This window comes from Rhinoderma darwinii, chromosome 10 (genome assembly GCF_050947455.1).
Source record: "Rhinoderma darwinii isolate aRhiDar2 chromosome 10, aRhiDar2.hap1, whole genome shotgun sequence".
Taxonomy (NCBI): domain Eukaryota; kingdom Metazoa; phylum Chordata; class Amphibia; order Anura; family Rhinodermatidae; genus Rhinoderma; species Rhinoderma darwinii.
In genome coordinates, this window is record NC_134696.1 from 74,440,149 (window position 1) to 74,465,540 (window position 25,392).

Here is a 25,392-nt window from a genome sequence, read left to right on the forward strand (position 1 = left end):
TCTGTTGAGGAAGTAGCATTCAAAAATCTGAATAGAACATCGAAGGGTATCTCTAGAATTTATGCGGTGTTATGTGGCTTAGTATCTAAATCTAAAATGGTCTGTCTATCTCGGTGGGAAAGGGATTTGGACTTATCTATTACTTTAGAAGATTGGGAATCTACTTTTCAGCTGGCCGGTTCTTTTTCAAAATGTGCTACACACCTAGAGGCTTCCCGGAAAATCTTGTATAGATGGTACTATACCCCAAATCGTCTCTCTAATATACCCTTCGTCATCTGATCAATGCTGGAGATGTTCAATGTCTAGAGGTACTATACTTCATATTTTTTGGGATTGTCAGCATATTAAAATCTTTTGGTCGCGTATTGCACAAATTTTAGAATCTGTTTTAGGAGCTCCGGTTACACTATCTCCAGCCCTTGCCTTGTTACATGTGGGAATAGTTGACTACGCTTATTCCGATAGACTTATACTTTTTCATATGCTGGTATCAGCCAAAATATTAATAGCCAAATATTGGAAATCCACTAACCTTCCCCACATCTCGGAGCTCATGCATTATGTGAATAATAATTGTATGATGGAGTGCTCGTTGGCTTCCATTCAAGGTGTGGACAGAAGGGCTTCCTATTGAAAAATTCTAATTGTCATAGCATTGTGTTGTAATAATAATGGGTAACAATACTGTATGTGTCTATATAGACCACGTTCTTGTTTTTTTTCTTGTGTTCTTCTTTTGTTTCCTTGAAGTTCGTTGTTTCTCTTCTCTGAAAAACTTGTGAACCAACAATTGGATATAAATGTATAATATGTCTCGAATCCTGTGGATTCATATGTTGTAAAGCGTATTGGTTCAATAAAAACTTTTATTAAGTTCAAGAAACCCCCCCCTTCCCCCATTTTTCCTCTAAAGTAATATAAAAAAAAGTTAGTTTGTATCGCTGTGTCCATAATAGTCCGAATCATTAAAATATAGCATTATTTAATGTGCACGGTGAACGCTGTTAAAAAAAAAAAAATTTAAAACACCAAGTCGTTTTTTAGTCAACTTGGCTCCAAAAAAAAAGTGATTCAGAAAATCCTATGTACAGATAAAATCTACATCTCGTCCTGCAAAAAATCACACCGCTCAATCGATGAAAAAATAAGGTTATGGCTTTCAGAATGTGGCGACACAAATCAAATTTTTACCCTTTCACCTATGACCGAGCCCATGGGGAGAGACATACCATTCGCTGGACAGGAAGCATGATGATATAAAAAAGGACACACCTCTCCACACACCCAGTCAGGTTTCCTGTCCTCCGGATGGGATTGTCCTGTAATGGAAAAAAGCAATTCATGGGTTGCAGACCCCCTAGCAAGGTTCTTACCTTTTCTTGCTAGGGGTGCCCTGGAAGGTATATGTTTCCTCTGGAGGGAGCAACCTTAAGTCTGTGTTTGGTTACTCCCTCCTCTCCCGGTCCATCGCTTCCCTCCCTGGAGGTGGTTTTAAGTTCCACGAGGTGAGACCTTCCTCTGGCGGGAGAGCGGTTCTTCCGGGTTCATACTCTATTCCCTGGTGGGGCCGGTACACATGCCCAGCGTTGGCGGCTTCTGGCGCACTCTGTGCAAAACTTCCAGTCACGGTGACGCGTCCTACAGTCTAGGCAGTGGTGGTTCCGGCGACCCCCAACGGGGAGGAAGGGGCCACAGGCGTCCGGAGCAGAGGACCTCCACAGCCAATACAAGGCCTATTTAGGCCTGAACGATATGGAGCCTCAGGCTCCAGTATCTCCCATAATAAAAACGCCAGGAGAAGCAACAGGACGCATTGACCGTACGGATGCCACAAGATCCTCCAGTCCGGTACTTGAGGAGAATGCAGGCATATAGGATAAGACAAAAAACCCTCTTTCTTTGCTAATACTGTTCTCTTCTCTTGTACATATGTTTAGGCCAGGGAAGGTCCTAGAAAGAAACTGGATAAAACCCGTAACAAGGAGTGCGCAGTTTGTAATATAAAGCTAGCAGCCTCTTATAATAAAAGACTTTGCCAGAATTGTTTAGATAAGATCATCTTGGAAGAATCTACAAATCTGGCCTCAAGCATTAAAGAGATTGTGAGGGCAGAAGTTAGGAACTCCCTGCTGAAAAGGGTTTTCAGCTAGAAGGAGAGCTAAGCTCTTCAGATAATTCCTCAGATGAGGACAGGTGTGTGTGTGTGTGTGTGTGTGTGTGTGTGTGTGTGTGTGTGTGTGTGTGTGTGTGTGTGTCTTAGCAGAAGACAGACTGACTCCTTAAAACCGTAAGAGCAACTATGAATATTGATGACCCCGAAGAACCTCGCTCTTTCCAGGACATAAAGTTTGAAGGCTTAGGGCCTAGATAACCGAGAACTTTTCCCATTCATAAGAATATTTTAAGCCTCATTAAAGGGGAATGGGTAAGTTGGTATTCCCAAATTTCTTAAAAGGAAATATCCCTTTTGAAGAAGAGGTCTGCAAGGACTGGGATAATACCCCTAGACTTGATGCCCCAGTAGCAAAAATATTGAGGAAGCATGCTCTTTCCTTGGAGGATCTAGGCAGATTTTTTATGCTGATGCCTCTGTAGATTCTGTATGCCTCTCTGCCCAATCAGCGGCTCTCTAACTCTGCTAGAAGGGCTATCTGGCTAAAAACCTGGAAGAGGGACACTGGGTCAAAAGGGAAGCTGTGTTCCATTCCCTGCTCTGATGATTTGTTTGGGCCCCCGCTAAATGACCTATTGGAAAAAGCGTCTGATAGGAAGAAGGGGTTCCCTACACAAGGAAAATCAATGGATTCCTTTTGTCCCAAGAGGTTTAATGAAAGACCTAACCCTAGAGGACAGGAGTCTAGGGCCTCAAAATTTCCTAAGAAAAACAAGGGCTTCCTTTTCGGGGCCTCAAAACGACCCCAAAAACAGACCACCAACAATGACGCCAGAAGACCCATGGTGGGGGGTCGTCTATCCCTGTATTTCAAAAATTGGGAAAAAATAACAAATCCGTGGATCCTAGGAATTATAAAAACAGGGTACATCCTAGAATTCAGATCTCTTCCCCGAAACAGATTCTTTCCCACAAGGACCCAAAAAAATTCAGAGAAACAAAGTATTAGTCAGAAATTCTGTCACTAAAAAAAAAAAAAAATTCTAATTAAAGTCACAAGTGCAGAGACAGGCCAGGGCTTTTATTCCCCTCTTATGCTGGTGAACAAACCAGAAGGGAAATACAGGGTCATAATAAATCGAAAGGATTTGAACTCTTATCTGACGTACAAACATTTTTTCATGGAGAGCATTCCTTCAACCGTAATTCTCATCTCCAAAGATTGTGTGATGGCATCACTAGACCTGGAGGATGCATATTATGTGCCAATATGCAGTCCTCCCCAGTAATATCGAAGGGTAGCAGTGACCCTCAACAAATCATTGTGTCACCTACAGTACAGAGTCCTCCCCTCTGGCATTTCACAAGCCCCCAAGGGTGTTCTCAAAATTAATAGCAGAAATTACATTCTACATCAGGACGAGGGACATCCTCTTGATTCCCTACCTGGACGATTTTCTAATAGTAGCAGAAACATCTCAGACCCGGATCCAACAGATAGAAATTATTTGCTCTATCCTAACGAACTTTGGATGGAACATAAATCTAAAAAAAAATCTGACTGTGCAGAGATTTTCCAACTTCAGGGAACTGGCAGCAGTTTTTCAGACTATGAAACTCTATACCAGCAATATTCAGACAACACAACGTCAGTGGCTTATATAAATCAGGGGGGATGAGATCGGTTCCACTGATAGATTTATCTTCCCAGATATTTCCTCTGGCAGAGCACCATCTGCTGACCCTCTCAGCTGTCCACCTGAAGGGAAGGGACACCCAGGTGGCAGACTTCCTAAGCCGAGAAAGGTTACACCAGTCAGAATAGTCTCTGAATAATAGTTTTTTTTTCAGAAGATTGTTTATAGATCAGGGTTTCCCTCAATAGACCGGTTCGTGTCCAGAAGAAACAGGAAGGTTTATTCTCCCTGGATCCATCAGAACACCCGGCAATGGATGCATTCTCCCAGATATTGGAGTCAAGTGAGGGGTTATGCCCCCCCCCCCCGTAATGTCTCCCCCCCCCCCCCCCCCCTACCCAAGGGTGATGAGAAAAATCAGGGAAGACAAAGCTTCGATAATCCTGATAGCCCCTTTCTGGCCAAAGAGGCCATGACTGACATGATTAAGGAAAATGTCCTCAGACCAGCCTTTGATTCTCCCGACCATACCAGATCTCCTATACCAGGGCCCAGTAATGCACCCCGAAATTCAAAAAGTTAATCAGACAGCCTGGAAACTAAAAGGGGTAATCCTTAGACAGGGTTCTCAGTCTGTCATTTCTACTCTGCTAGCAAGTAGGAAAAAGGTTACCTCTGAAATATATCAAAGAGCCTGGAAAATTTACACATTTTGCAGGGGTGTTCCGAACATAAAACCTCTAACCAAACCAGATATCCCTTTTGATGTTCTATTTTCTCCAGGCAGGATTAACCCCTTTGCGCTCCACGACGTCCTATTACGTCATGGTAAGTGCATCATTCGCGCTCAGTAAAAGGAATAGTACGTCACAGGAGGAACGCTTATTTCGGCCGTCCTCCCGACACATACAGGAGCTGTGACAGCTGCTGTCTCGTACAGCAGTTGCCGCAGCTCCTTCAGCGGGGACCGATCGCGGTATCCCCGCTGATTTAACCCCTTTCGACAGTTCAATAGCGGTCACGGCTTCTTATGGGTTAAACCACCATAGACAGCCCGCTACATGATAGCGGGCGGCAATGGTTGCTATGGCAACCGGGGGCCTAATAATGGCGTCCGGCTATGCCATCTATGGAAGCCTAGTGGATCCTGATAAAGTCAGGACCCACTATGCTTGCTGTCAGCGAGTAGCTGACAGCTCTAATATTCTGCACTACGCATGTAGTGCAGTGTATTAGTATAGCGATCAGGGCCTCCTGCCCTCAAGTCCCCTAGTGGGACAAAGTACTAAAGTTAAAAATAAAATAAAAAACTTTTTGTAAAAATAAAAATTACGTTTTAGTAAAAAAAGTAAAAATCCCCATTTCTTTCCCTCATCAGTCCTTGATTAATAAAAATAAGCTATACATAATCGGTATCGCCGCATCCGTAATGACCTGAACTACAAAAGTATTTAGTTATCTATCCCGCACGGTGAACCCCATAAAAAGAAAATAAACCATACCAGAATCACAATTGTTTGGTCACTTCACCTCCCAAAAAATGGAATAAAAAGAGATCAAAAAGTCGCATGTACCTAAAAATGGTACTGATCGAAACTACAGTTCGTTACGCAAAAAAGTCCTATTATAGCTTTCTTGATGAAAAAATAAAGTTATGGCTCTTAGAATAAGGCAACACAAAAAGCTAATTATTTTTTATAAAGTGTTTTATTGTGCAAACGCCGTAAGACAAAAAAAACTATGAACATATGGTATCGCCGTAAGCGTATCAACCCTCAAAATAAAGTGAATGTAAATTATACTGCATGGTGAACGCTGTAAAAATAAAAAAAATAATAGAATAAAAAAAAATAGAACTGCTGTTTTTTAGTCACCACGCCTCTTAAAAATAGAATAAAGACTGATCAAAAAGTCGCATGCATGCCATGAAAACTACAATGAATTCCTCAAGGGGTGTAGCTTCCACAATGGGGTCCCTTTTAAGGGATTTTCCCTGTACTGGTACCTCCAGAAGCTCTGCAAATGCGACATGGCGCCCAGAAACCAATCCAGCAAAATCTACATGCCAAATAGCACTCCTGCCATTCTGATCTGTCGTTTGTCCAACCAGCAGTTTATGACCACATGTGGGGTATTGCCGTAATCGGGAGAAATTTCTTTACAAATGTTGGGCTTTTTCTCTATTTTAATCAATTTAAAAATTGTACCTTTTTATTGGAAAAATTAGATTTTCAATTGCATAGCCTAATTCCACAAAATGCAGCAAAAAAAACCTGTGGGATCTAAATGCCCACTATACCCCTCGATAAGTTCCTTGAGGGGTGTAGTTTGCCAAATAGGGTCACTTTTGGGGGCTTTCCACTGTTTTGGCACCACAAGACCTCTTCAAACTGGACATAGTGCCTAATAAAAAGGAGGCCTCAAAATCCACTAGGTGCTCCTTTGCTTCGGAGGCCAGTGCTTCAGTCCATTAGCTCACTAGGGCCACATGTGGGATATTTCTCAAAACTTCAGAATCTGGGCAGTAAGTATTGAGTGAGTTGTTTCTGTGTTAACCTTTTTGTATTACAGAAAAAAATGGAATAAAAGCTTTTCTGACAAAAAATTAATTTGTAAATTTCACCTCCACTTTGCTTTACATTCCTGTGAAACGCCTAAAGGGTTAATAAACTTTCTAAATGCTGTTTTGAATAATTGGAGGGGTCTAGTTTCTAAAATGGGTGTTTGATAGGTGGTTCTTATATCTAGGCCCCTTAAAGCCACTTCAGAACTGAACTGGTACCTAAAAATAGAGGCTTTTGTTCAGATTTTATTAAAAATATGAGAAATTGCTGCTTATGTTCTAAGCCTTGTAACATCGTAGGAAAAAAGAAGTGTTCAAAAAATGATGCCAACATATAGACATACGGGCAATGCGAACTAGTAACTATTTTGGGTGGTGTAACCCTCTGTCTTACAAGCAGTTGCATTAAAATTCAGAAAAATTAATTTTTTTTATTTAAAATCTCAATTTTGCTATTTTTCACAAATAAACACTGAATATATCGGCCAAATTTTGCCACTAACTTAAAGCCCAATGTCTCACGAGAAAACAATCTGAGTCGCTTGGATAGGTTTAACCCCTTCAGGACACCGCCTGTTTTGGCCTTGTGGACGCAGGCGATTTTTTTCAAATCTGACGTGTCACTTTATGTGGTAATAACGCCGGAATGCTTTTACCTATCCAAGCGATTCTGAGATTGTTTTCTCGTGACATATTGTACTTTACGTCTGTGAAAAAATTTGGTCGATAAATTCAATATTTATTTGTGAAAAACACCAAAATGTATAAAAAATTTGCAAAAAATTGCATTTTTCTAAATTTGAATGGATCTGCTTGCAGAACAGATATTAATATCACACACAATAGTTACTAGTTCACATTCCCCATATGTCTACTTTAGATTGGCATCGTTTTTTGAACATCCTTTTATTTTTCTAGGACGTTACAAGGCTTAGATCTTTAGCAGCAATTTCTCACATTTTCAAGAAATTTCCAAAACCTATTTTTTCATGGACCAGTTCAGTTCTGAAGTGGCTTTGAGGGCCTTATATATTAGAAAGTGCCCATAAATCGCCCCATTTTAAAAACTTCACCCCTCAAAGTATTCAAAACAGCATTCAGGAAGTTTCTTAACCCTTTAGGCATTTCACAGGAATTAAAGCAAAGTAGAGGTGTAATTTACAAATTTAATTTTTTTTGCAGAAATTCATTTGTAATACAGTTTTTTGTCTATACCACAGAAGGTTTTACCAGAGAAATGCAACTCTATATTTATTGCCCAGATTCTGCAGTATTTAGAAATATCCCACATGTGGCCCTAGCGTGCTACTGGACTGAAGCACAGGCCTCAGAAGCAAAGAAGCACATAGTGGATTTTGAAGCCCCCTTTTTATTACAATATATTTTAGGCTCCATGTCTGGTTTGAAGAGGTCTTGTGGTACCTAAACAGTGGAAACCCCCAAAAAGTGACCCCCATTTTGGAAACTACACCCCTCAAGGAATTTATCTAGTTATATAGTGAGCATTTTAACCCCACAGGTTTTTTGCTGAATTTATTGGCGTTCGTCTGTGAAAATGAAAATCTACATTTCTTCTGACGAAACAGAAATTTTTTAATTTTTGCAAGGAATAAAGGAGAAAAAGCGCCCCAACATTTGTAAATAAATTTATCCTGATTACGGCAATACCCCATATGTGGTCATAAACTTATATTTGAACACATTACAGCCCTCAGAAGGGAAGGAGCGCCATTTGGGTTTTGGAGCTCAAATTTTGCTATAATGGTTTTCGGTGCCATGTCCCATTTGCAACGCCCTGGAGGGACCAAAACAGTAGAAACCCCCCAAAAGTGACCCCATTCACGATCAGAATCCAAAAGAGCAAATGCCTCTTAAATAACTTGCGTGCCATTTTTTACGTATTTTTTTTTTTTTTTACTTGTTTTTTGTAACTGGTTTAATAAAAGTAACAAAGAAAAAGTCCACTAATCCATTGATCAATAAATTTATGAACAATCCTAAGGCCCTGTTCACACTGAGTTTTTTTTACGAGTTTTTCGGCGCGGAAACTGCTCCGCAAAAACCGCCTGAAAATGTCTACCATTGATTTCAATGGGAGTTGGACGAGCTTTTTTACCGTGAGCAAAAAAAACGCATCACGGTAAAAAGAAGCGACATGACCTATCTTGAGGCGGTTTCCGCCTCCAAAACCCCATTTCAATCAGTCAGAAGGGTTAAAAAAAACACCTCGACGAGTGTTTTGACGGGTTTTTGTCAAACCACTGTGCAAAAACCGTCTGGAGCAGTTTTTGCAGGAGGAATTTTCCTCCTGCAAAAAACTCCATGTGAACACAGCCTAACAATGAATCCATGTATTTAGAATTTACAGACGTGTAAAATATATGAAGAGATTTATATAAGTATATGTGTGTATACGTATATATTACATGTACGTATATATCTATATGATGATATAGATATATAACATCCCTAATTATTAATTTTTAGTATTAACAAAAATTTCAAATATATGTCTATATATAATATATATTACGTGTGTGTGTGTATGTATATATACACACACACACACACTATAAGCCATAATTGATTATTAACAAATTAACTGTCCTAGTCTGAGTACTATCTACCTAAACTATAACTAGCTGCCTACACTAAACTATCTATGTGGAGGTGGTTTTTGTGTGTTTTTACAGTTGCTGTGTCTTTATAGGAGACACACAGCTTCTGCTCCCCCACTGTCTCAGAACGATCTGACAGGGAGGGAGGAGAAACATTGTAACAAACAGCACGAAAAGTTTGTTGCTGCAACAAACTTTGCTGTGATCATCATAAGTTTATCATGGTGATCATGTCATCAGGGCAGACACCAATCCGATCCTGATGTCTTCTCTCAGCACTTAGGCTGCTTGTAGCAGCGTGTGCTGAGAGATTCAGAGCACAGGGAGAGCGCTGTGCACTCTGTTCTGGCACCACGTGAATTAACGGGCTGCAGGAGAAAAGCCCAGCACGGCAGCCCGTTAATCTGAGCTGGTCGTGAAGGGGTTAAGCATTCCGAAGTTATTACCACATAAAGTGAAATATGTCCGTTTTGAAAAATGGGCTCTGAGCCTTAAAGGGAATGTCGCAAATTTAAACCTTTTTTTTTTTTTTTTTTAAGTGTCGTTACTTATTTCTATTACATTTTTTAAATTTTTTGCTGTATTTTTTTTCCATATGGTGGAAAGTATTAAAAATTAAATAATAATTTGACATGTTTTCCAATGTTGGCCACCAGGGGGAGCACTTCCCAGAATTACAGCAAGGTTAATAATGCAAAGCAACCTGACTCACAGCTGCTGTAAATGTGGGAGGGAACCTCACCCCCCCTCTCACAAGCCAGGTAAAGGTGTCTTCAAATTGCTAAGCAGTGTCCGGCAGCCATATTGGGTGTGATTCTGCATCTGGAAGAAGTTCTAGGACACACCAAAAGGCTAAGTGTATGTTCACACGCTTACTAAACAAAGGGAAAACAGCTCCTGATTTTCAGCCATTTTTTAATCAAACTCGCGTTTTTTTAACGGCCGTTTTTGGAGCTGTTTTTCTATAAAGTCAATGAAAAACTGCTCCAAAAACGTCACAAGAAGTGATGTGCACTTCATTTTGGTCGGGTGTCTTTTTACATGCTGTTTTTGGAAAACTACCACGTAAAAAACGCCCTGTCGGAACAGAACGCTGTATTTCCCATTGAAACATATGGGCAGATGCTTGTAGGCGTTCTGCTTCCGATTTTTCAGCTGAAAACATTGTGTGTGAACATACCCTTAGGGTATGTGCACACGCTAACTGCATTTACGCCTGAAATGACGGAGCGGTTTTCAGGAGAAAACCGCTCCGTCATTTCAGACGTAATTGCTCGTACTCTCGTTTTGCGAGGCGTCAATTACGGCCGTAATTTGGAGCTGTTCTTCATTGAATTAAATGCAAAACGGCTCCATATACGTCCCAAGAAGTGTCCTGCACTTCTTTGACGAGGCTGTTATTTTACGCGCCGTCTTTTGACAGCGATGTGTAAAATGACAGGTCGTCGGCACAGTACGTCGGCAAACCCATTCAAATGAATGGGCAGATGTTTGCCGACGTATTGGAGCCGTATTTTCAGGAATAAATCGAGGCATAATACGCCTCGTTTACGCCTGAAAATAGGTCGAGTGAACCCAGCCTTAGAATGATGAAAGTGAAGTAAATGACTTTTCAGTTGACCGGTTCACACGCCGTGTATTTGACATGTATTTTTTTTTTTTTCACATTTTACGTGCAAAAAAACCGCTTGATTACACTTTATTTTGCGTGTTGGGGGGGGGGGTGCTCGCCGCTGATTCTTCAAAACAGCTGATAAGTGGCTATGAAGTATCAGCGGCGCCCGTGCACGCTCCGCTCTGCTACACACACACACTTTTTTCATAAAAGTCTCACTTTGAAGACAGATTTCTGGGTGTGTTTCTTCATTCTCATGTTCGCTTTACAAAGAAACCGATCACCCTATTTCTACTGTTTTCAAAAATACTCCCATTGTTGCCCCAATCTGCTTATTAGACGTGTGGCTGGGCCAAAAAGAGAGGGAGCACCCTTTGGCTTTCAGGGCACAATTGAATAAATTCTAGGCCCCATATCATCCATTTAGAGGCATTGAGCTGCCTGAAGAACAAAAAAAAACACGCAGAGATGACCCATTTTAAAAACTAGTGGTGTAGTGAGCATGCAGACCCAAACATTTTTTAAAGGAGGAAATAATGGGTATTTCAGACACTATGGGTATATAATGTTTTCTTTAGATTCTTATTACATTTCCACATGAAATAGAGGAGACGTGGTAAAAGGCTATTTTGTTATGCCACCTTAATAAAGCGGTATACAAAAGAGAAGCGAAGCTGTAAATGAATAATGGATACATGTCGCTATGGACTTATTTGCCTGTACTTATGACTGTCTTGCTGAAGAAGCAGTTGTCCCGCATCTGTGTCATTATGATGTACTTCTTCTTCTTCTTCTTCTTCTCTTTCCTCTTTCCTCTTTCCTCTTCTCTGGTTTTGGGACCGCAAACAACGGTCCCCAGACAGTGCTCCAAGCCCTCAGCTACCTTCGGTAGCTGAGCAGGGAGCTATCCCTCTGCACAGCCCACGATTTTATTCTGATGCTGAGTTGTGAAAAGGCGTATGCATTAGAATTAAGCCTGTTAGTTCCCGCTTTGAAAAGGCGTATTGGGAGTCACTAACAGGTTAAATAAGAGCCTCAAGCCTAGCACCTTTTAAAGGTTCAGATATCCGCACTAAGTTCCTTCTTTGATTTCAGATTGGCAGAACGCCACTGGTTTGGAGATTCTTGACCGCCTCATCTAGACTTAAATCCCAGATTAGATCCTCCATGGGTCTTAAACTTTGTTCTCCAGGCTATGACAAACCCACCATTTGAACCACTAGACTCTATAACTATAAAGATGCCTACACTCAAAATGACATTCTTGTTAGCCATTACATCTTCCTGTAGAGTAAGTGAGATTGTCCCTTTCTGCCTTTCCTCCATATACTCTACTAAAGTAGTCTCTCCATTTCATCTAGACCAAGAGATTATTTTCCCCTCCTTTTGTAATTCCCCGAAAAATCAGAGGGAACAGCAGTTTAACTGCCTGGACGTAAGGAGATGCCTAGTCCAGTACCTAAGCATCACTAAAGATTTAAGAACCTCAGAAAATGTATTTGTCCAGGGTCCCAACAAGAGTTTGGCAGCCAGTAGATCCACTATAGCGGGGCGGATTAAACGGGCCATACATTTAGCCTATGTAAATAAGATTCTCAAGCCTCCAGGGTTCTTCGGAGCTCACTCCACCAGAGCTGTGTCCACTTCCTGGGCTGAGAGAGCAGACGCATGCCTAGATCAGATATGCAAGGCTGCTTTTTTTTTTTTCTTTTTTTTTTTTTAACCGTTTTAGTAAAATACCAAATTTATATTTTCATTTTTTTTATATATCACCAGAATCGTATTGAGCCACAGAAAAAAGTTAAGTTGTCGTTTGTACCGCACGGTGAAAGACATAAAAACTAAACCCCAAAAACTTTTGAGCAATCTTTTTTCCAAATTCAGCCCGTAAAGAATTATTTTATTTTTTTCAGTTTCCCGGTACATTATATGGTACTTTAAATGCTACCAATAGAAACTACAACTCCTCCCGCAAAAAAATATGCCCTCACACCACACTCTGGACGGAAAAATAAAAGTTATGGCTCTTGGAAGGTGGCGAGTGAATAACGAAAATGAAAACAAAAAATGGCTGAGGCGGGACAGGGTTAAAATTTGCTGACCCCGTTGATTTCAGTGGAAACGTCTGATCTAATGTGTATGGGGGCAGCCCAAAAGCCATTACAGCAGGTTTAATTCTTTGTTCACTTGAACAGGGGCTTTGTTTCTAAATCTCTTCAATAATCGGCCGGTGCAGCAAGCGCCAATAAACGATACATGAACTTTCATCTGCCCGATAATCACCCAGTGTTTAACCCCCTTAACTAATTGGCCTCCTTTTCACCTCACACATTGTGCCGTTACGAAAACTGGAAAGTATGACTGAGTAACAGATATTTGGTTTTGCTCCTTTAGCATCGGGGTAAAACCCCAGCTAATCTGTACTATCACGGGCTATTTAACTGAATTTTAGTACCATTGTATGACTTAGTGCCTATGTATGTGTATGATCTAGGAGTACGTTTGGCGTATGCACTGGAAAATGATTCCAGTGCTACCACGAATGTATCAACAGGCATCTTTGGGACAGACAGATGGCAGAAAATTGCCCTTTTGGTATCTGGTGGGCTGATCCGTATACCGTTTGTTTTTTCCTGTACAGGAAAATTAAAGTTGGGTGCTGCAAAAAATAAATATACCATGTGGATAATAGATGCCCTTAACGCAATCTGAATAGAGGCTTAGATTTCTGGGTGTCTATTTATTTTATGTATTTCACACCGATGCCACAGCTGCTCTTTACACCTGTCATACTCCCCCAATTTCCTAAGCCTCATTGGAGCAGTCGTACATGCTGACAATCATGTAGAGTGCTGTTGGATGGTACATATGGGTTTGTACACTGTGATTTTGCTTTTGTAATCCTGTTTTTCTTACGGGATGTTGTATGGTGTCAGTGATGTAGCAAGTTGTTTGACCGTTTATTTTTTCTTTTCTGAAAATATCACAGTATTTGCTTCTATGTAAAACTTCATGTGATATGCTTCATCTTGGCATATTTATGGCAAATAAGATGATACAAATGCAAATATTTTCCACATACAAACTGAACATATTAACCTATCTAAATTTCTTTTGCTTTTTTTGGCCATTCAATAGCTGTTTAACCCTCTCAGCAGTACTGATAGTTCTGTGCAGCTGCCGAGGATGTGTTTTTGCAGCTACCTGGGGGGTGTTACATAGTTACATAGTTACATAGTTAGTACGGCTGAAAAAAGACACATGTCCATCAAGTTCAACCAAGGGAAGGGAAAAGGGAAGGAAAAATTTCTACACATAGGAGCTAATATTTTTTTGTTCTAGGAAATTATCTAACCCTTTTTTAAAGCCATCTACTGTCCCTGCTGTGACCAGCTCCTGCGGTAGGCTATTCCATAAATTCACAGTTCTCACTGTAAAGAAGCCTTGTCGCCTCTGCAGCTTGAACCTTTTTTTCTCCAGACGGAGGGAGTGCCCCCTTGTTTTTTGAGGGGGTTTTACAAGGAACAGGATTTCACCATATTTTTTGTATGTGCCATTAATATATTTATATAAGTTAATCATGTCCCCCCTTAGTCTTCTTTTTTCAAGGCTAAATAGGTTTAATTCTTTCAATCTTTCCTCATAACTTAAATTCTCCATGCCCCTTATTAGCTTCGTTGCTCTTCTTTGTATTTTTTCCAACTCCAGGGCATCCTTTCTATGAACTGGAGCCCAGAACTGAACTGCATATTCTAGATGAGGCCTCACTAATGCTTTGTAAAGTGGCATTATTACATCCCTGTCCCGCGAGTCCATGCCTCTTTTAATACACGACAATATCCTGCTGGCCTTTGAAGCAGCTGATTGACACTGCATGCTGTTATTGAGTTTATGATTTACAAGTACACCCAGATCCTTCTCAACAAGTGAATCCGCCAGTGTAGCGCCCCCTAGGACATATGATGCATGCAGGTTGTTGGTACCAAGATGCATAACTTTACATTTATCTACATTAAACTTCATTTGCCAAGTGGACGCCCAAACACTTAGTTTGTTTAAATCTGCCTGTAATTCATGAACATCTTCCATAGTCTGAACTATATTACATAGCTTGGTGTCATCTGCAAAAATAGAAATAGTGCTATTAATCCCTTCCTCTATATCATTAATAAATGTGGGATGTTTGCCCCTAGTAGAATGGAAGTAGATATACAGAGTCTGTACTAAAATAATTTGAGATTTGTTCACACTGTTAGATCTTGACTCTTGTCAGGTGGCTACCCATCCTCCATCAAACTAGATCCTGTGGCAGAGACTGCTATTCGACAGTTAACTGAACCTGGCAACAAGTCATCCAAGAAGACACCTACCAAACGTAGCACGCTGATTATCTCAGGAGTGTCAAAGGTATAACCTCAAAAGATAACCTACTGGGGGGGATTTTTCGCTTGTTTTGTCCTCTCTATATGTTTAAGGGGTATTCGCAACATAAAAATAAAGCAAGTCCCAGCTCTGGGACCCGCACCTATATCGAGAATGGGTGTCACTCGACCCCTGTTTTACCTGGTTAAGGGGGCCGCTGGCTGACTATTCCAGGTCACTGGACTAGCGTCTCTCGAATCTGTTCTATAGGAGTTACGGAAACAGGCAAGCTCTGCTAGTTCCTGCCTAGAACTGGCAGCCAGCGGCCGCCTCACCTTGCAAAACGGGGGTCGGGTGACCCCTGTTCTCGACATTGGTGTGGGTCACAGAGCTGGGTCTGCATCTATCAGTCATTTATGGCATATCTTCAGGAAATGCCATAAATAAAACTGGGAATACCCTTTTAAGGTTTTGCAAAAATTTTTAAATGACCCTCCATTTCCACCAGGTACCAATTGGTGATGATGAGATGGAGCTTTCACTGGGATATGCAGCTTCCATGGATGCCTCATTGCATGGGACTTCTACATATTTTCAAGAGTCTTTAACAGAGGGTTCTGCTGAATTTCCTTCTGAGGTAGTGGCTTCCCACGATCAAGACACTGACACCACGAGGTCAGACGTTTCAGATCGACCATCCCTGGATGATGTGGATTCTGAAACTGGCTCTACTGGAGCCTTGGAAACACGCAGCCTTAAAGACCACAAAGGTATGGAGGCTGAAATTGTCAAACTTTTATTGACCAGTTTTATTGAAAACCTCTTTGAACTGAATAGTCTATCTTCTTAATTGTTTCTGTTGTCACATGGTTGAATTATTAGAACTGACTGTTGCGAATGTTAATCAGTCTTTACGACTATTCTGAAAAGATAGAAAAACTGATGTCCTCTTCAACAAAATAAAACTTGACTAAGGCACACGACCGTACCCACGATGATACAAAGTATAGGAGCACGGCCCGTAAAATCAACAAAATAGGACACGCTCCATAATTCCCGGCACAGTTCTCCGGCACGGACACCCATCCGTAGCGGAAAGGTGTTCGCAATCAATAGAACCGAATAGGTCCGTAAAACCGCGGACCGTGGTATGGTCCGTTGTTTTACGGTCGTGTGCATGGGGCCTTCTCCTGTAAATATAAACGGTGTGGGTGATTTGATCATAACGGACAATAGACTGATGCAAGGTTTTTTTTTTGGACCTGTTGTAGAAGTGTGAACTTTGATGTATCTTTTCATTGCTCTACACTGTACTACTTTTCCTTGCAGAATCCTATAATGTAGCTGTTTATTCAAGAGGTCCGCATAGACCAAACCGCCAAAATACGTTTATATGTGGTAGAAAAGGGCAATTTAACTAATGATTGGTATCGTGCTTGCTGTTTTTGTTCTATGGTTCAGTGCTGTTCTAACTAGAATATGGATGCTGTTCAAGCTCTTTTGAGTCCTTGTATAAAAGCAAAGATTACGTTGTCTAGGCAAGGGATCAAAGGCCAGTGGGCTTATTTATGAGTGCCCATCTGACTGCCATTCCTGTCAATTGCATCCACACTTTGCTTCTCCTTGATTTTACACATCTGTGGCTGGTTGATTTACATTGGATGCTAGCTCAGGGGAATAAGTATAGCATTTAGCCCTATTTCCTGTGCTCCCTGGAGTCGGACAAGCAGCTTCCAGCATCCCTGAGTCTATTCTAGCAATCAAATTTATGCAATTTAGAATTTTTAACAATTATAACACTTATTTTTGTATTAGAAATGACTCCATATTACTTAATTTGCCTGAAATGTAAATTGAATAAAATACTTCTGTATTTTTTTTATGGAGAGTATTCTCTACCCACTGACATTGATTAACTTTTTATTGCAGTTGGATTCCTTCGAAGTGGCACTAAACTCTTCTTCCGCCGGCATCGTCGGGATGCAGGTCTGAGCCAATCTCATGATGACTTGACAAATTCGACTGCTTCTTCTCGGAAGAAAAGTGGCATCTTTCCACGTTGCCTCTTTAAACGTTTTTCTCTTAAGACCAAATCAAAGCCCAGTATAAATGGGAGTGCCCAGGCCAGAGATAAATGATCAATTAGAGCTTGCTTTTCAGGAGACCATTGTCTACCTCTGTCCTTCTACTGCATGTCTGCATAGCTACCCGCCTCCGATTATGTTTGTGTTTTGCAAAATAGAATAGATTTTTGCAATTACCCTCTCAGTTCTAACATATAGAGTGGATAAGAAGAACCACAAAGGTGTATACCACCAGTTTTATACAAGTATTTGTTAGGGAAAAGGGAGGAGAAGGAAAAGACTTGTGGATCAATGAGCAAAAATAATAAAAACTAATAAACTTTATTAATTAACTTTCAAACAATTAATGTGAATTGTTAAAATTGTCCAATGCGGGTCTAAAACTATTTTAGTGCAGATGACCCCTAATGCTACACTATTAAAGGACACAATTTGCCTTGTGGATTGCTTACTGTCCAATGTTGCTATCCTACAGTGATATTAGTACAATACTGCCCATCAACATTGCTGCCAGGAATATCCGTATAAGTTACAAGGGAATGACAATGAATATGCCGGAGTATCACCTTGTTCTAAAGACGTAAGATGAAATTATGCTCAAAAGTTTTGTAGATATCTGTAGTCCTGTTGACATATTATGGGAAATTGATTGTTAAAGTTAGTGAATGCTCTGAGGCAAGCTAAGTGCTCCCTTGCATGAGAGCTATAGCAGCAGCGTGGTCCGCTAGTATCCGTAAGTGTGAATAGGGTAGGATAATTGCACCAGCTCTGTGTTCTGCTCGATGCGATTACCGGATAGTAAACACTGGGCTAGTGTCGTATCGCCCAAACCGCCGAAGACTGAAGGAGCGACAGGCAGTAACACAGTGGTGCTCCCAGGCTGACTGGCTTGTATGAGCCGCTGTTGTGACTCTGAGCCGCTTGCAATGTTGGGTGAGTTCTCGTCTGTTAGTGTGTATGATCACTTGACCGTGTGTGCTGATGTAATTCCCCTCGCTCACCCCGCTAGAGTGAAGCAGAAGCGGCGAGTGGACTCGAGTTGAGGTATTTTATTAAACACTGATGACAGATAGATTGAGCAGAGAGAGAGACCCTGACATTGGAAAGTAAAAACTATGCACCCGACACGCGTTCCGCCGGCTTCTAGGTGTCGTTGGACAATTTTAACAATTCACATTAATTGTTTTGTAAGTTTATTAAATAAAGTTCATTATTTTTTATTATTTTTGCTCATTGAACCACAAGTCTTTTCCTTCTCCTCCCTTTTCGCTAACAAATACTGGTTGTGTTTTGCAGCTCCCCCAGCCCTAGGAGTCGAGCATTATAAAAGGCAAGCGTGTCTTGCAGAGTTTCCTGATTTTTGAATGCTGGAGTGCGCTACAGTTTGTTGGCGTGATATATAATGGGGTACTGCTTCTCAGGCTAGTGTGTGAGGGAGGCTCCACACGTGAATAAGGTGGGCTTTTTCAAAACTAAAATATTTTTCAAATCTGTGTCTCGAACAAACTAGCCTTAATTAAGGTAACATGGCATTGCTAACAGGTCTACTTTAAATTTTCTTCCTCACTGTAAAGACACTTGAGACCATTTATGGCTGCTGTGGATAATTGAACCTTTTTTTGAAGAGGGCTTTTCACCTCTTCTGACGTCTGTTTTATTAAGTACTTGTATTCCCTATGAAATAATTCAGGGGTATCTTTTCTTAGTACTCCACATAGTGCCGTTGCTTTGTTACGTCTTTTGGAAATCTATGAATAAATTGACAACTGAGTGTGTCCCTACACCCTATGATGCTGTCCAATCACCACTTAGGGTATGTTCACACACCTTATTTACGGACGCAATTCGGGCGTTTTAGCCTCAAATTACGTCCGAAAATACGGCTCCAAAGTGTCGGTAAAGCCCATTCATTTGAATGGGCTTTACGATGTTCTGTGCCGACGGTCATTTTTTTTACGTAAAAAAAGACGCCCGCGTCAAAGAAGTGCCTGTCTTGCTAATTGGAGCCGTTTTCCCTTGACTCCATGGAAAAACAGCTCCAATTATGTCTGTAATTGACGCAGCGAAAAGCGCCTGCACATGCCATTACGTCTGAAATTCCGGATCTGTTTTCTCCTGAAAACCGCTCCGTAATTTCAGCCGTAACGGACGTGCACGTGTGAACATACCCTAACAGTGTCAGTCTGTAGGGTCACACATTATTGACAAGGGGATTGCTATCACCCAGTTCTCAATTTATTCATATCTTTCTAGGGGGAATAACAGGGAAATGGCACAATGCACATTATTCTTCATTGTTATAAACAGATGTCAGGAGAACTGACTGGTTCTCTATAACTCTGAACCACCTAGATTGAAAATTTAATTTCTAGTAAGGAAAAAATAAAATCAAAAATTGTACATTGGGTGTACCAGGACATTACACTTGCCATAGTCCTGGACTTGTCCAGGTATTGGTGATGAATTATTGCATCAAACTGACATTTCCTGTAAATTGTGAATATTTTCATGCTTTTGCTCTGCTGGCCGGGGCACTGTGGGGTCTAAGATTATAATGTGTATTGTGCATGCCTTTTTAATATGAGGTTTTCTTTGTAGTTTAATGGGGGAAGAAAAAACCCAAAACTTATTTATATGCTATATTTATTCGAAGATCTGTTTGCAAGAGTGTAAAACCCTTCAGCAAAAGAATATGGCTGTGTCACCGGTTGAATAAGTGGGGATGTCTGCTGTAATAGATAAAATAATGTAAAGGATGCTGCCGGCTCCCATATTAGTAAAACATGGTTACAATCTTGAGTGTGATCTGGTCCAATTCTGTTTCCTTCTAAGCACTGTGAATAGATTTCATATATTATGCGTTGTGCAATTCTTTCTTAAAGCCTTTTTTTTAACGGTCGACAATTCTGCTATCACTGAATCCTTGTAAGGCTGGATTCACACACCTTATTTACGGACGTAATTCGGGCGTTTTAGCCTCGAATTGCGTCCGAAAATACGGCTCCAAAGCGTCGGCAAACATCTGCGCATTCATTTGAATGGCCTTTACGATGCTCCTGAAAACAGCTCCGTAATTTCAGCCGTAACGGAGGCTGCCGTGTGAACATACCCTTAGGGCATGTTCACACGTGCACGGCTGAAATTACGGAGCTGTTTTTAGGAGAAAACCGCTCCGGAATTTCAGACGTAATAGCATGTGCAGGCACTTTTTGCTGCGTCCATTACGGACGTAATTGGAGCTGGTTTTCCATGGAGTCAAGGGAAAACTGCTCCAATTACATCTAAAGAAGTGACAGGCACTTCTTTGACGCGGGCGTCTTTTTTACGTGCCGTCTTTTGACAGCGGCGCGTAAAAAAAAAAAATACCGTCGGCACAGAACATTGTGAAGCCCATTCAAATGCATGGGCAGATGTTTGCCGACGCTTTGGAGCCGTATTTTCGGACTTAATTCGAGGCTAAAACGCCCGAATTACGTCCGTAAATAGGGTGTGTGAAACCAGCCTAAAACTAGCAATGCCTGTTTCCCATCAGCACAGATGCAGCTTTACCGTAGTCCTCTGTCAATACCATACTCGAGCGGTGGTATTCTGGTAGAAATGGTTGTCACATTTGGGTAATCTGAATGAAAACAGTCGATCCATAAGGAACCTGTTATTTTGTTTTTATGTAGCAAACAATTCAAACAATTGTGTCCACATAAGAAGGTTAATGTGAAAGGGTAATAAATGAAAGTGAAAGATCATTTCATTCTTGTTTGCTGCTTTTGAATATTAAAAGATTTAAATTACTGTAAACGTGATTTTAAAGCTTTTTATAAGAATCTGTCATGAAATAAAGTAAAGCAATTTTTAATTTTTTTTTTCTTAATTTGCGGGACCAAAAAAAAGTGTCGATTAAAATATTAAACAAAAATCACCTTTGGTGTGCAGCATCGCTAAAGGTAAAACTTGATTGTTTAAGCACAAGATCCAAAACAGTGGGATAATATTGGTACTTTAATTATAGTTACATCCAGAGAAAGTGACTGGTTTTGATTGTAGATTTTATTCTATTTTCTGTACATGATTATAGGCGCAACCGTCTTGCCTGAGCTGTTAGAGATATGCTTTACAGCAGCCACGTGGAATATAGGAACCTACGAACAGGAGAGGACCCATTGACTTCTGTGGGAGAGTGTTCTAGGCATGTTTTGTGATGTGTGTAGAAATCATTGTGCAGGAAGGAATAGGAGGTGAAGCAGTGTCCAACACTTATTTTCAATTTGTGTGCGTGCGCATACACTACCTTTCAAAAGTTTAGGGTCACTTAGAAATTTCCTTATTTTTGAAAGAAAAGCACAGTTTTTTCAATGAAGATGACATTAAATTAATCAGAAATACACTCTATACATTGATAATGTGCTAAATGACTATTCTAGCTGCAAACATCTGTTTTTTAATGCAATATCTACATAGGTGTATAGAGGCCCATTTCCAGCAACCATCACTCCAGTGTTCTAATGGTACATTGTGTTTGCAAACTGTGTTAGAAGGCTAATGGATAATTAGAAAACACTTGAAAACCCTTGTGCAATTATGTTAGCACCGCTATAAACAGTTTTGCTGTTTAGAGGAGCTATAAAACTGACCTTCCTTTGAGCTAGTTGAGAATCTGGAGCATTACATTTGTGGGCTCGATTAAACTCTCCAAATGGCTAGAAAAAGAGAGCTTTCATGTGAAACTCGACAGTCTATTCTTGTTCTTAGAAATGAAGGCTATTCCATGTGAGAAATTGCCAAGAAACTGAAGATTTCCTACAACGGTGTGTACTACTCCCTTCAGAGGACAGCACAAACAGGCTCTAACCAGAGTAGAAAGAGAAGTGGGAGGCCCCGCTGCACAACTGAGCAACAAGACAAGTACATTAGAGTCTCTAGTTTGAGAAATAGACACCTCACAGGTCCTCAACTGGCAGCTTCATTAAATAGTACCCGCAAAACGCCAGTGTCAAGGTCTACAGTGAAGAGGCGACTCCAGATGCTGGCCTTCAGGGCAGAGTGGCAAAGAAAAAGCCATATCTGAGACTGGCTAATAAAAGGAAAAGATTAATATGGGCAAAAGGACTTAGACATTGGACAGAGAAAGATTGGAAAAAAGTGTTATGGACAGACGAATCGAAGTTTGAGGTGTTTGGATCACACAGAAGAACATTTGTGAGACGCAGAACAACTGAAAAGATGCTGGAAGAGTGCCTGACGCCATCTGTCAAGCATGGTGGAGGTAATGTGATGGGCTGGGGTTGCTTTGGTGCTGGTAATGTGGGAGATTTGTACAAGGTAAAAGGGATTTTGAATAAGAAAGGCTATCACTCCATTTTGCAAGGCCATGCCATACCCTGTGGACAGCACTTGATTGGAGCCAATTTCATCCTACAACAAGACAATGACCCAAAGCACACCTCCAAATTATGCAAGAACTATTTAGGGAAGAAGCAGGCAGCTGGTATTCTATCTGTAATGGAGTGGCCAGCGCAGTCACCAGATTTCAACCCCATAGAGCTGTTGTGGGAGCAGCTTGACCGTATGGTACGCAAGAAGTGCCCATCAAGCCAATCCAACTTGTGGGAGGGCCTTCTGGAAGCATGGGGTGAAATTTCTCCCGATTACCTCAGCAAATTAACAGCTAGAATGCCAAAGGTCTGCAATGCTGTAATTGCTGCAAATGGAGCATTCTTTGACGAAAGCAAAGTTTGAAGGAGAAAATTATTATTTCAAATAAAAATCATTATTTCTAACCTTGTCAATGTCTTGACTATATTTTCTAGTCATTTTGCAACTCATTTGATAAATATAAGTTTGAGTTTTCATGGAAAACACAAAATTGTCTGGGTGACCCCAAACTTTTGAACAGGTGTGTGTGTGTGTGTGTGTGTGTGTGTGTGTGTGTGTGTGTGTGTGTGTGTGTGTTCAACAATTAAAATAATAGATATGAGAAAAAGACATAATTATATGATGATCAAATATTCAAAAAGCTGTGTCGTAAATTAACCATGTAGGACCATTAACCATTTGAGACCATGGTAGGTAATTCATATATTTAAATAGTGCTCACTGTTCACGGCTTCCATGTCCCTCAAGCACGTACTGAGCCGGCTGACGAAACTCGCAAGTGACGAGTAATCAGTCACTAGGATACTTAATGCTGGTACGCAAGCGTCCCCAACCCTCAGAACACATGCGCCGAGTGGATGAGAGCTTAAAGCGGCATCAACTAATCGTTGCCAGGCTACAAGCAATGAGAAATACATCATTAGTGTTTACAAACTTAGTATATATATATATATATATATATATATATATATAGTAGATTGCGAACAAGCACAACCTAATTGAACCCTCGTAGGATAGAAGAATGAAGTAGGCCCTAATACGTGTGTGTGTATATGTATGTATGTGTATATATATATATATATTCAAGAATGACCTGGATATGTATTAAAGAAGGTAAATAAACCTATAAAAATTAATGAATGTAAAAGTGAGAAGCAGCAAAAGACCAAAAGAATACAATCGAAATACGTTAAGTTAATTTTTACGGAGAACCATTTTTTTATTTTTTTTTTATATATATAAGAGAAGTATCTTAATGATGATATATAGGTGGACATAAACAGGAGTTCACACGAGGGGGAGGATTCAAGGCCACTGTTATATGACCAATGACACCCAACACCAAGGTTGGTGAGACTACCATATCACACTCCCGTGTGTACCGTTGCCACTACAACCAACACTCATGTATCGAACCCCACTGGATGATTCACAGCAGTTTGTAAGCACACGAGTTTATACAATAATATTGGCATTTTACTGCAGCTCAATCTCACTCAATAAATAATACAATCTCAAGAATAAATATAAAAATACTCGTCACAGGACATAGTGAAATAAGGTAAGTATAGCTTCCATCTTTTATTTCATAAGGGTCGAATTGATCGTAAATGGTCTGTAGTGGTCCTACTGTCACCATATGATCGAAAGAAATAAGAATATCATAAATGTGCAAACATGGGCGTATCACATAATATATATAAGAGGAGGTCATCGCTAGAAGAACGAAAGAGACCCAAAGGGACGAAGTCAGAGAGTAGCTCTGGCCACATTAAACTCCACATTGAGACCCTTAGGTCTCAATGAGTCGAGTGAAAAAAAAAAATCCACTTCAATTCACATTTATGTAGCAGAGTGTCTATTTCCACCACTGTGAGGTGGTGGAATATATTCCAAAATCATGAACTTTAAATCCGTTTCAGTATGGCTTTCTTCCAAAAAATGTTTCGCTACCGGCAAATCACGTTTCTTATTCCTAATGGAATATCGATGATGATTTCATCTGGTTTTAAAGTCACAGGTCGTTTCACCCACATATAATAGATGACAGGGACACCATAAGACATAGATTACCCAATCCGAGTCGCAGGTAAAATGTTGTCTAATGTATTGTTTATGTGTAATAGGATGATTACATTTGTTGCTCCTGTACATAAGTAGACAATTTATACATTTATAGCAAGGAAAATTACCAGGCTTCAGTGATCTGAGTAAAGTTTGTTTACCACTGGATGATGGTTTGCTCATCCTTGACTTCACCAATTTATCACGTAAACTACGTGGTCGTCTGTATGACATCAATGGCGGACTGTTAAGTTCACTAATCTGGTCATAGCTATTGCTAATAATTGCCCAATGTTTATTTCGAATTCTTGAGATATCTCCACTAAGATCGTTCTAGGTGGAGATAAAAGGAATCCATTTTTTGTCTGTGCGTTTAGCACTTTTTACTAATTTTTCTCTAGGTATGCTGTCGATCTTATTCCTATGTGTTAGCAGCAGATGTTTTGGGTAACCTCTCTGTAGAAAATTAGTAATCATCGTATCCAAGGATGAATCAAGTTCAATAGGATCGTCAACTATATGCTTGATTCTTACCATCATATTCTTAGGATGGCTACTCTCAAATCTCAAGAGTGTATTCCGGTCTGTATCTTTAGTGTACAACCCTGTGGTCAAGGAATTATCAACCAACTTAACATTAACATCAAGAAATTGAATATTCTCTGTTGAAAAGGACATCGTATACTGTATATTCTCACTGCTATTTTCCTTGCTATTAATGTATAAATTGTCCACTTGTGTTGCCCCTGTACATATTTAACCGCTTCCCGCACCTTGACGTAACTGCACGTCTATGTGTGCAGTAAGTTTGCGCACCTCGACGTGCAGTTACGTCAGTGCTTTGACAGTTAACCGCCATGCGGCGCTACACCGCAGCGCCGTTTAACTGTGCAGGGTGTCTGCCCTGCATTCCCTGTTGCCGATCAGCTGCCCATCGCCGGCAGTTAACCCCTTCGATGCGGC

At 40.5% G+C, this 25,392-nt stretch overlaps 1 protein-coding gene across 1 annotated transcript in view; it reads left to right on the forward strand.

Moving 5' to 3' along the window:
- Positions 1–19,984, forward strand: part of C2CD2L (C2CD2 like) — a 114,729-nt gene extending 94,745 nt beyond the window's left edge. Inside the window, exons 12-14 of the mRNA XM_075840081.1 lie at positions 14,823–14,956; positions 15,420–15,681; positions 16,841–19,984. Coding sequence (XP_075696196.1) covers positions 14,823–14,956; positions 15,420–15,681; positions 16,841–17,049 — 605 coding nt within the window. The 3' untranslated portion in view covers positions 17,050–19,984. The remainder of the gene's footprint in view (positions 1–14,822; positions 14,957–15,419; positions 15,682–16,840) is intronic.
- Positions 19,985–25,392: the final 5,408 nt, after the last annotated feature.